Source organism: Photinus pyralis, unplaced genomic scaffold (genome assembly GCF_008802855.1).
Source record: "Photinus pyralis isolate 1611_PpyrPB1 unplaced genomic scaffold, Ppyr1.3 Ppyr1.4_unclustered_Scaffold340, whole genome shotgun sequence".
Taxonomy (NCBI): Eukaryota; Metazoa; Arthropoda; class Insecta; order Coleoptera; family Lampyridae; genus Photinus; species Photinus pyralis.
This window is the reverse complement of record NW_022171397.1, coordinates 2,597-14,846: the sequence shown is the minus strand read 5'-3', so window position 1 is coordinate 14,846 and position 12,250 is coordinate 2,597. Positions and strand designations below refer to the sequence as shown.

The 12,250-nt window shown below is 37.5% G+C and overlaps 1 protein-coding gene across 1 annotated transcript; it reads right to left on the bottom strand.

Annotated features, from left to right (window-relative positions):
* Nucleotides 1–4,055: 4,055 nt before the first annotated feature.
* On the bottom strand, nt 4,056–4,847 carry LOC116182076 (coiled-coil domain-containing protein 58-like). Its single transcript, XM_031502575.1, has 3 exons — nt 4,711–4,847; nt 4,298–4,573; nt 4,056–4,251 (listed from the first exon to the last, which is right to left on the bottom strand). Exons 1-3 carry the CDS (start codon nt 4,738–4,740, stop codon nt 4,150–4,152), a joined length of 408 nt encoding a protein of 135 aa, XP_031358435.1. The 5' UTR covers nt 4,741–4,847; the 3' UTR covers nt 4,056–4,149.
* Between the last annotated feature and the right edge of the window lie 7,403 nt (nt 4,848–12,250).

The window sequence follows — 12,250 nt, the reverse complement described above, 5'->3', positions numbered from 1 at the left end:
TTGTTTGCCTGAATATGTTACTGTGTATTACAGGGTGCCTCACTTAGACCATATAGTACCTACATGGACTGCTAATTGTAACTAAAATATGGTCAAGGACATCGCCTGGGTATGTGAGTTTCAGGGTAAACGAGTCTGTCCGAAATTGTCCGATGAGACACGATTTGAGACTGTCAACCTATAAATTAACAAACGTCAATTAATTAATCGTCTAGATATGGCAAAAAAAGCAAACCTATTCTTATTTGTGGACGTATAGAAGATAATCACGGTTACTATAAAAGTTGCTCTTTACGCGATCCGAGTGGTGTTTACACAGCTTTAGTTTACCCTGAGATTCACATACCCACGACTACATTGCCCTCTATCCGTGACCACCCATTTTGTATTGAAAGCATAGGGCTACTAGCAGTCCATGTACTATATCGTCTAAGGTGCCTCATTTGGGGGCGAGTAACGTACGTTGGGTGGTTGGTTGTTACATATTGCACTTGGCATTGTGAATTAATTACTTGATACCAATGTTTACCACGACATGTTCCTTTGTATTGTTGTAATGTGATAGTACTAAAAGTTATGCTCCTACTATTTATTTGAACCGGGTGATTATGATTATTACCTAATATTTGGCTGGGTGACTTGTTTCGAACATTTACTGTGCTATATCTGATATTAATATTTGATACCCATATTTAATATCTCGATTTGACGTAGCAGAGGCTGACATACGCAGAGATAGGTATGTATTTTATGTACTGTTTTTTGTGTCTTTGGAAAGAGCCATCTTGCCGATATTGCTAATCAATCCGATCAGTCGATTCCTGACATGTAGTGACCGAATATTGGTTTTGTGTCGGTCTTTGTTATGCCAGTGCAAATATGTCAACTGCCAACGCCTACATAAATTATTTATTTTGTTTATAATTATCAATGAATAGTATGCGTGTGAGTTTGCCGTTGGTTACTCTGTGATTTTTGTATTCATTGGATTTTTGTTATGTCATGATTAGTCTTTTGATCAGTTACTGTCAGTACTCATGGTAGAGAGAGATGGAGTTCGGTAATTTATCTTCTCTTATATACAGGGTGATTCCTATAGTACCTGCCACCGTTTGGGAGCGTGTAGGTGGTGCGTAGGGGAGTATTTTGATATAGGACACTTGGGGTCGGAAATCTAAATTAAGGGTGCCAGAGCCAAATTTACCTTCTGGAATTTCGCGCCTGTAGGTAGGCAACCCAACCGGCCGGCGGTGCACACGGAGCGATCTCAGGCGGCGATGTGTGGCTGACACTTGATCAGAATTTTGTTTAAACCCACGAATTCCCGTCTGCAACGACGCGTATCAAGTGAATAAACACTATGGCAATAGTATAATAATAGTTGGCTAGATGTAGGAAGTGCATTGAGAACCAACGGTGGCCACGTTGAACACTTGTAAACGTTATTGCTTTTGACTGTCGTTTTCCCTCCTTCCCTCCCATGTCGCTTCCTCGCGCTAACTGGCTCTGCATCGCTCCGCGCGAAACGTCGGTCGGTTGGGTTGCCTACATACAGGCGTGAAATTCCAGAAGATAAATTTGGTTCTGGCGGCCTTATTTTAGATTTCCGACCCCAAGTGTCCTATATCAAAATACTCCCCTAGGCACCCCCTATACGCTCCCAAACGGTGGCAGGTACTATAGGAATCACCCTGTATATATGATTTATAACCCGGCACTTTAATAGCGTTTTCGATTGGCAAAACTCGTGCTGCACGAGTGCAATTTTTACGTTCTATTGGTAATTTTAGGGCAATTTTCTGTGTTCCATTGGGAAATGTGATGCAACAATTACGCACTCAGTGCAAATTTCGACGCACGAGGTCCGAGAGCTCGTGGAGCTGCTAGTTAACAAATTTTCAAAACAAACGTGCGACAATTTGAATGTGTTTCTTGCGTTGGGAGAGTTTTTTGTCGTCATCTAGCGATAGCGAAGATGATGAACTAGCCATAACTTCTATTTTACAAAAAGTTGCACTTACTCATTAAACTGAACGCCAAAAATTGGTCCTTTACAGGAATTTCAAATTTATATTCCTCATCGTTTATCATAAATTGAAATCGTTTGTCATTTTTTAGAATAGAGATTTGTCGATTACCTAAATCTAAAATGAGGTTATGGACAAATGACAATAAATATTTACGAATATTTATGTTCTATTGAGAGCAATTTTCACATGGATTTCTTCCGTATCTCGTGCAACACTCGTGCAGTACGAGTTTTGCCAATCGAAAACGCTATGAGACTAGTGGGTTGGACTTGCCCTAGAGATGTGTGAATGAAAGAGTTGGGGTCCCGCTAGTCGTACATGGGGCTGCCGGCTAAGCCCGGCCTCACTTGTGCAGGGATTCGCTAAAAGCGTGCGGCGTGTTCTCGTTGTGACCTTTTGTTTGCGTTATCAATTATCCTTCCTTTGTGAAAGGCTTTTCTGAGAGGCCAACTCCTAGCGATACAATATACAATGTTGACATGTAATGACCAGAGCAACTAAAGACTACTCGGTGTGGGATTTGGACTGGCCATCCAATATCCAAACCTATTATATGAATTTATTGTAATGTTTTAATAATTGTTTTTGTTATGTGTGTAAAATAGGAATTCCAGCGGAGCCTGTGATTCAATATGATCATAATATGCATTCATGCCATTACAGACAACTAATTTTGCTATAAAGTTCAATATTAATTTGTTTGCTGGGTTTTTTCTTGGTCAGTTCTTTTTTTCCCAGCCTATTGTTATATTTGTACTCCGTGAACTACCATTTTCTAAATTTAATATTGCAATGCAAATTCTTTGGATTAAATCTCCGTTTTTAAAGCATGTACTTGTTTTATTTGCATTCCTTACTTGGTCCTCACTCCGACAAGCAATACATATCTTGTAGCGACTGTTAAAAACACAACGGTTATTCAGGTTAGGTAGCTTTGTCTAGACGATCACGTGCCATGGGGTTCAGTTAGTGTGGGAGGGAAATTTTTGAATTTAAATCTCGAGTTGCGCAGTCTCTCGGGACTGGCCTGGGTACATTACAAACTGTAGAGTTTAAAGTTGTTCAGAATTAAAAGGTGCATACAAAACTATTTTTACATGTTTTATTAAGCTTTTGATATACCCCCAAATTTAAAAATAAATTTCAACATTTCTGTTATTAGTAGCAATAGCCATGACTTTTGTAGATTTATGAAAAATGGCGATTTTCACTTTTCCAATTAGCTAGGAAACGATTTATTTTTTGAACATATCGCAATTGGAATGTCCATTAGCATTAAAAACTACACAACTTTGCCAATTTAACCGAATTTGTAAATATAATAATAAAGATAGCTATGTTAACCTACTCAATTTAAAACACCCTGTATATTTGTCCCAAGAAAATGTGACGTCATTTACATTATTTACAACAGAATAGATATGCATCTACCTGCCTGCATTGAATGCTGCCTGTTATACTCTATCGTCACCTTATAAGTGAAGGTGATTTTCATGAGAATCTGTTTATCGTTTGTATGTATGCAGATGTAATTTAAATTTAGACTCGAATTTAGATATAGCAAGTTGATTCAAAAATAGCTCGTTATGTTTTTATTATTAAAAAATACTTCAAGAAAATCGTCCCTATTTAAGGGATACAGTTTTAGCACCAGCTCTGTTGTTCGAGAGGAAGAGATAAAGCGACTTCCAAATGAAACTTACAAAGTGAATAACTTTGAAAGGCGCATTTTAGTATGGATGGGGAAATACAAAAGTGTGGATGATGTGCCTAGTTTTGTTAAGTAAGTCTTAATTGGAAATGTTTTTTTATAACAAACCCCCCTGGATTACAGACCCGAGATTATGGAAAGAGCCCGTAGTTGGATGCGTGTACGTATTTCTAACTATTCCATTGGACTGACCTTATTGGGATGTATAGTTATGGTGTATATGGGAAAGAAAGCACGTGATCGAGGAGACACTTTGCACAAGAGAAATCTGGATTGGCATGAGGAACACCGGGAAAACAAATAAGAACTGGAGCATCTGTACATTTTTTTGTAAAGTTGTATATTGTAGATTACTTCAAATTGAATACAAAACAATTATATTATACTACCTACGCATAATTCAAATTATTAGGATGGTTTGTAGTACTTCCGACATCGTTCTTGAAAGACTTTTGAACTGCGTTCTTCAACCAAATCTTCAACACTCAACTCAACTTGCAACATTCGTAACTAAAATTAAGTTAAATATAACAGTTCACCATTTGGCAATAATTACCTTCGTTTGTTCTGCTCTGAGCAAGTTTCTCGACTTTAAAGATTGATCAGTACTAGGATCAGTATCCCTTTGCTCTCGAAAATGTTTCAGTTTTTCAGCAGATAAATTTATACACTTTGTTATTGCACTTTTTCTATGTTGGTTTCCTTCAACTAACTGATTATGTAAGTCTTTACAAGCTTTAGCCGCATCTGGATTAAACGAGTCCGTTGGAATAACAGAATTGAGGGTGTTTATAATGATATCATCTACTCTACGCATATTTTTCAACGTTTCCTTGAAATTCAACAAAACGGCATTAGGACAGGAGGTTGTCGGTCTCGAATGTTTTTGTTAAACGTAATGTAAAACTTATTAATTAAATTATTGAATCTTACGATTTCATTAAGTGTAAATATTATAAGGGCAGCTACCTGAAATTCGCTAAAATCCGAACACTCCATTTCTAAAGAAAAAGTTGAGGGTAAAGTTTGGCTAACCTCAATTTTAGGTTACCGCAAATGCAAGGATAGCCGAGCCACAGAGTTGTATCTTATACAGGGTGGTGACTTCGTCACGCATCATAGGGACTTAAATTATTTTTTTCACTACTAGCGTCTGATGACATGATTATTAACCTTTTTTCCACTTGTAAAGTAGGCTTTCTCGGCATTTGTTCAAAGTGGTTAATAATTTTTTATTATTAACTAGTAGTCAATAATGAGAACTGTCACGCTGTCACTTTTAGAAAACACAACCCGAAATTTCGCTCAATGAACGTTTAGACAAGTTCTCTAAAACGAATAATTGCCACCATTCGCAATTTCCAGGGAAATTACATACCTAAAATTATCACATTTTGAAAAAATTCGAACGAAATTACTCTTTGAAAAATCTCAATGACAGAACAAAATACGGCCTGTTTGACTTGTACTTCCACGTACTTGATTGACATGTTAAATTAAGAAACAAACAATTCTGTCCAACCGTTAACTCTCTTATCAATATAATATGTTAATTTAGAGGATTTCAAGTGCTAGTAGTGAAAAAAATAGTATATATTCCACGGTAGAGAAGTCTATTATTGCCTTCGCACCTTACACCCCTCGGCGCAAGCGCCTCGAGATGTAATCTTGGTGCTCAGGCAATAATAGTTGACTTCTCTACCTTGATATATAATGTACTATTATGGCGCTCATCTGCTTTAATAATATTTACCTTATAATCAACTGATCTGTGAGAAGATACTGACACCAAGTGGAGATTCCTGAAACAAACTGGGCCCGCGCCCGTGTTTTTTGAATAGACCTATGACCGAAATGCACTGAATTGCAGTATGTACAGTTAAAGAAAATGCAATAATCTGATCCGAACATAATACTGGAAACATAATTGGAAATTTCGAGACCGTTCACGAGTTATCGTGCACACAGACGGACGGACGGTCAGAAGGTCTAAAATAATGAACGATCTAGGTCACTCGTTAATAAATTGTTTTTGTAACGAAAACTAAACCAGCGCCAGGACCAGCGCGTTTAATAAATGTGCACTTGACCGAACGAGCCTCCAGTTTATGTGTTGAAAACACAGATATTTCACAATTAAGTCCTGTGGTTGCTTTATGGTGTCATAAATGACACAGTCCCTTAATCCACTTCCAGACATTATTAAATGGTTCTACTGTAAAACACGCGGAAATTTCCTCCAATTTAAAAGTTCACTCTCGAATTTTCTCAGTAAGGGTTTTCTATTATGCCCGAAAAACCCTGACTACTGTCCTTGATGAATTCCCCATAAATTTACTTAGCGACGAAAACTATTTGGTTCCTTGATCGTTTCCGATCTGATTTTACATTTTATTTTCAAATGTACAGGGTGGTTCAAATTCGTGGCTCACTATTGGGATCTCCGGAACGGTGAGAGATACAGTGTAGGCCAAATGGAGGCAAAGGAGATCCCAATGGTAAGCCACGAGCTTGAATTATCCTTTAAACTCTCCGTAGTTCAGATGAAAAATTTTAAATCGCAAAGTAACTGGTCGCACTGATGACCAAAAAACGAATTGATAAATTTTAATTTCTCTCGAAGGAGTACGCATTGGTCGCGTGCTTAACCACTAAGCCGCAAAATTTTCTTCCTTATTAATTGAAAAACTGTCTAGAAAATTGCTTCTTATTAACGCAGACGGCCATCTTTAATCGTTGATTCGTTTGCTGAATTCCCACCCTACGCAACAAATAAAAGGTACTACATCATAATCATTCCCAACACGACCAACATATGCTACGTTGCTGTTTCTACCATGGTGAAATGGCCTCATGCCGGATTCGCAGTTGTAATCCAATTAAAATAACATGATCCAAATCCCCAACATCTTGCGACGAAACATTGGATGACTATTTCTGAAAAATTATGCTAAAACCGCAGTACTCTTATGGTGGTATTCTGGAAATGGCAATGGAACTGTTCTCTACTGGGAGTTATTCCGTACCCCTCAGGCCCCCCGGTACCACCTTTTTTGCCAAACCGTTTAGGCTTCAGGACAGTTACTGCGGAAGAATTATGAGATTCTCTTCTCCGTACCGCAGAAAGCGTAGAACCGGGGGGTCTGGAGGGGAGTATCCAGCAAACGAGTCGATGACTATTTCCGAAGAATTATCCTAAAATCTCAGTATGGTGGTATTCTGAAAATTAATTAATTAGGATTACCGTTACATCTCTCAATTAGAATTCAGACATTTGATGGGTTCCTTAAAGGTTGATTAATTCTGGAATTAATTTACGACTTGACATACAAGAAGACATGCCACAGTATCTGCTACAAGCAACCAAAACAGCATTGGAAAGCTGTGGGTTAAAATTCGATGCCCTTTGGTAGAACCACAGGATATTATAAGCGTTGCAGAAGTAAAAATTATTCAACAGAATTCAACCTTACGCACCGTCTCTTACCGTCTTAATGACTTAATGAGTAATTGAAACAGGACGTAATGAACACAGAAAGGATCACATTAGATTATCTTTTAAAGCTAATAAGAAAATGACCAAAGCTCAACTATTAATATTTCAATAAAAGTACTAGAAAATGTGTATTTTGCAAAGAATCAGATCATTCGAATACGTGTAAAGAAGCTGATAAATTGAGATTTGCAGAAAAACGACGCGACGGCCGACGATGTCGTTCACGTGTCAGTTGTGACAAATATCGCATGAAACATTGTACACGAGTACAATAATGTGTTCCAATAAAGGAATTGGTTTCGCATCTGAGAACAAGCCCGAACAAAGTTTGGGCAACCACACTCTCTTCGAAGTCTTTCTACTTAATGCTTGTGGAATTAAAAGGGTGAAAACCTAACGAAGAGTTCCTGCATGGATTGATACCTGTCCTCGGATAGCATGCACTACTAGACTCGATAATCAGTAGAACCAGAATAGTTACACATATAAATGATCAATGATCACCGCGAGTTATAAATTAACGGTTAAAAATATTAGCGGTCAGTTTTGGAGATGCATGTTTTGATACGTTAATCAGCAGAATTTCTACTCTTTTCATCGGCAAAAATTAAATAAAAACCTCAATTTAGAACGACTGTACTATTGTGCATATAAGCTTGAACTTATTTGCTTAGCTTAGTGTTCGTAATTAAATTTATAATTTTAATTAAAATCTGTTATTGTTAATTAACACAGACCGAATTTATCTTCCAACTTAGAAGTTCATTATGTGGGTCTCGTTGCTCATTAATAAAATCTTATGTGTTTTATTTAAGTAGGTGGGTACTGACGTAACAAGATCACTTATCAATCTTTTTTTGCTCCCGTTCATCGTTATAAAGTTGGCCTAAACTCGGGTGTAGAATTTCGAAGTAATAAACCTTTAATCTCGTGTAGATTATTATGTGAGACTAAAGACTTTTTTGTTGAGATTTATCTTTAGACAAACTTAATCTCGAATGCAACAATCTTTTTACTTTACTCCCGTACACTTAGTAAATAAACTACAAGCGCAAAATTCTCAAAGTTCTAAATGGAAAGTTAGCGAAGTGCCTAACAAGTTTAAGCATTTCCCTTCAATAGCATAAAGTTTTCATTGCGGTTTATTAACTTCATTGCTTGTAGGTACATTATGTCTCAACTTTGTAGCTTGGACAATCAGTTAATAATAAAACTTGCTTTGGAAAGAATACGATTAACGAAGTGTTCTTAATTATACTATCGATACAATGAAGTATCATTTCAATTTCAATTTTTCCTATACAATGGACGCGTGGATTTAGCGTAGGTAAACATGCGTCCGCCTAACGTCAATTTATGTGTAATTGGAATTAAGTTGGCCCAAATCTGCAAAGAGCTAACGTAAATTATACAAAATTTAGCTGAACAGATTAATTATTTCCTTTTGCTTGCTTCTGTTGTATTTTACTTTATATTTTAATTTTATCATTTCATGAACATAAATTGGAGCATTTCCGAGTTGTAAAAAGTTTACTACACCTATCAGTGAGGCCAGAATTAGGCTGGTTCTGCAAACAGCAGGTTATTTTAACCTTTAATGGCAGTTCGTGTTTCCGTAACCAATCGGTAATCGCCATCCTCCCTTAAATAGTAAACTCGGGCATTTTCATTTTTAATTTCTTTAAAAATTTACCGATTTTGCTGAAATTTTTATTAGCATTTCTTTAAACTATTTCGCAACGATACTAAAAAATCGGTAGATCAAAAATGTCCCGGAGCGGCTGTGGAGCATCTACGTCGAGGTGCGCGGGCGCGGTTAAAAAATGGCCACTTCCAGTATCCAATTTCGGTTTTCTGGAGATCGTGGAGGACGTGGAAGAGCGTATTTGTGCGGCGATGGGATTCGGGGGATAATTCGACTGCCCCTCGCGAAACTCGGGTTTTTCGCATTTTCCAACTTTAAGGCCTTTTACCACCTAACCCGTGAGAGATAGAGCAAAACGTAAAATTGTGCGTGGAGAGGTCGCGGGTCGAGGGGAAAAACGCGCGTTTTGGAATAGCGGGCTCCAGCAAAGAGATTCGAGGACGGAATCGGCGTACGTACCTGCGGAAGGCAACTTGAATGGCGGCACCGCTATATATTTTCTTCTGAAGGTCTGCAAAGTGAGCGCTTCCAATTGTTTCTGGGCCACCTTAACGCAGTAACTGCCGTTTTGGAGAATGTCGAATGAGGTCTCAAAAAATCGATAAATGTGCGAGGAATGTGTTAAAACCAGTTTCGGGATGACCAGTGATCGATTTATGTTCGAAATGATGTGTACGTTCCTTTCACCTGCCATTGGATTCCGTCATGTTTTTAACAGTGCTTCTAAACGAAAATTAACGTGCTAAAATAATCGATAGGTAAGTGTTTGATTACTATAAACATTTACAGTGCTTCGAATAACTGTCGAGTGATTGAAATATGTTTAAGTTGCTAATTTACCTAAAATTGACGCGTTTATAATACTGTAAAGGAACTTTATCAGTTTGCCAGTTGGTAGAACATCGGAGTCACAAAGCAATACTAGGTAGTGTTAGCTCTCGATAAGTATATTCTTCATCAACGCCACAGATAGTGTAAGTAAAATCGGACGTATCGAAGCAATTTACATCTAATGTTCTCCAAACGGTTCGTTAGTACCTGCAATTATAACTCAGGAACAATGATCGAAGTGTAGGTCTATAAACTTTGTGTGTAAGTAGGTCACAGAAGTTGGTAGAATTGAAATAGAATTTACCCAGCCGGTAATGTAGAAACTCATCTATGGCGGTGGACCTAGCCAAATGATTGTTTCTTGTTCAATATTGAGAAAATCCAAAAATGCGGTTTCTACTCAGGAATATCGATGTAACAATGACGAAAAGAGTAAACAAGAAGTAAGAATCCTAATGATTATTCAATGTTAAAAGGTAAATGCGTAATTTGTGTTAACATACCGAAGACATAACTTAGACTTGCACTTGTAAATTATATCCGTAAATCCGCCAGTGAAGTATCAGTGTATGTTCTTCTGCAAGTAATGATCGACTCTCGTCTTTGTACAAAGAAGTGCGTGCGCCGAAAGAAATTAGAGAAAACTCTGCACGACCTCCGACGGGGACACAGAGAACATCGTAAAAGAAACCGATATTAAGATAATAACAAATTTACTACAGGAATTAACTACAAATAGTAGATTATCACAAATTATGTTTTTGGATCCAAACAAAATTAAAATTTAATACAAATAGCGACATTTTTAGTAAGTAGCTGTATGTCTAACGAGGTATTCAAGTTAAAAAAAAAGTTAAAAGTTAAAAGCGAAAAGCCGACGCCAAATTAGTTCCCAAAGATTTTTGTTGGTCATATTATGTGATGCCCTTACTTAGTCTCTACCATCTTCTTCTGCGCTGGCCCTTTAGTGAAGGTGCCGTGGACAGCTGTATTAATTTGCTTCGTACCATATTCATCTGTGTATTCCAATTTCTAATTATAAAGATAAAACCCGGATCATGACAGCAGCGACGCATCAAACCTATGGCGCTTCTAAATATATATGTCGCAAATTATTTTCGTGTTATTTCTGTGTGTGATTTAATAATCTTTCACTGCACGTGAAATGTGATGGTTAGGCCAATTCGTGAGATCTAAATCGGAGTATTTTTGTAAGAAGTTTTCGCATTTACATACACTTGTTTCATCAGAATTAGTCTGGCGAATGTAGAAATGCTACATAAAAATGAGTTTCTTTAAAACTTAACTTTTCCGTACGGAAGAGTTTTGTTGAGACCCAGTACCTTCCCCTTTATTGAGCGAATTATCTACTACACAAATACTTTTGCATGTAGCTTGTGACGCGTTTAATGTACTCGTTGCATAACTTCACTATGTGTCTCGGTGTTAGAGCGTTGGGCTACATAGTCGGAAGGTCGAGTGTTCGAACCTAGGCTGAGGTAAGAATTTTACATTTGTGGCATCTGTTCATATGTTTAATACATATAATCAATCGATTTGGCTTTATTGAAAGGTGCTACTAGCGGCCCATGAATAAGAAGGTTAAGGGTCCGGAAAAGGAATATAAAAAATTTCTGCATCGACCGAGAATCGAACCCGGGCTGCTCACGTGGCAGCTCAACGACACAACCACTAGACGAACGACGGCGGCTAATAGATATAGATTTATGAATGTTTGCCTAGCTCCCAGGCTAGTTCAGATAAAAGTGAATTAAGAATATGAAAGAATTCAATGTATCCACTAACACATATAGAAGATCTATGGGCCCAACACCAAATAAAAACAACAGTTAATGCAAAAGACCTAAAAGAAAAATGTGTCCGCTGCGGATTACGAATCCAACGAATGCGGCGCAAAGAATACTACATGCCACAAATGTCATAAAAATCGGGCACCTTGCCCATGTATGCCTACATCACAATTACAACAACATAAATACAAATATTGACTGGATCTCTGGAAAATCCTCTGAAATACAATCTCCGGAAGCATAAAACTTGAAAGGTTGAAGATGGAATTTGACACAGGAGCCACACTAATATCAATGTCGTTGAAGGACTGTAAAAGACTAAATGCCGGAAAAAGAATTTATAAAACACATAAGTATAAAACTCAGAACAACTATAGGAGAAATCATTAAACCGATAGGCGTTGCGTATGTCCAATGTAAATGCCAAGATAAATGGTGAGTTTACACAATTATTATCATTAATTCACTATCATTGGATCACTGAGAAATAGCCAATAGAAACAAAGGTTTATTGTGCGTCGCTAACCAACGAAATCATACCTTTGTTTCTATTGGATTAATGAAATAATGTTATTGAACTAATGCGTAATAAATCTAATAAATGGACTGCGCGTGTCAATGATAAGCGTGGATACTGCAGGTGAGAGAGAAGAGAAAACTAAGAGAGCAAGCTGTCTCTTACGGTTACGCATGTGATTGGTACTCTCAACAGCGATCGCGACCGTA

What these genes read in the sequence shown, in the direction of transcription:
- LOC116182076 (XM_031502575.1), bottom strand. Translation starts at nt 4,740, where the DNA reads ATGGAGTGTTCGGATTTTAGCGAATTTCAG. An exon ending in CGGATTTTAGCGAATTTCAG is followed by an intron (nt 4,574 to 4,710) that starts GTAGCTGCCCTT and finishes TTGAATTTCAAG; the next exon opens with GAAACGTTGAAAAATATGCG. An exon ending in TCAGAGCAGAACAAACGAAG is followed by an intron (nt 4,252 to 4,297) that starts GTAATTATTGCC and finishes ACTTAATTTTAG; the next exon opens with TTACGAATGTTGCAAGTTGA.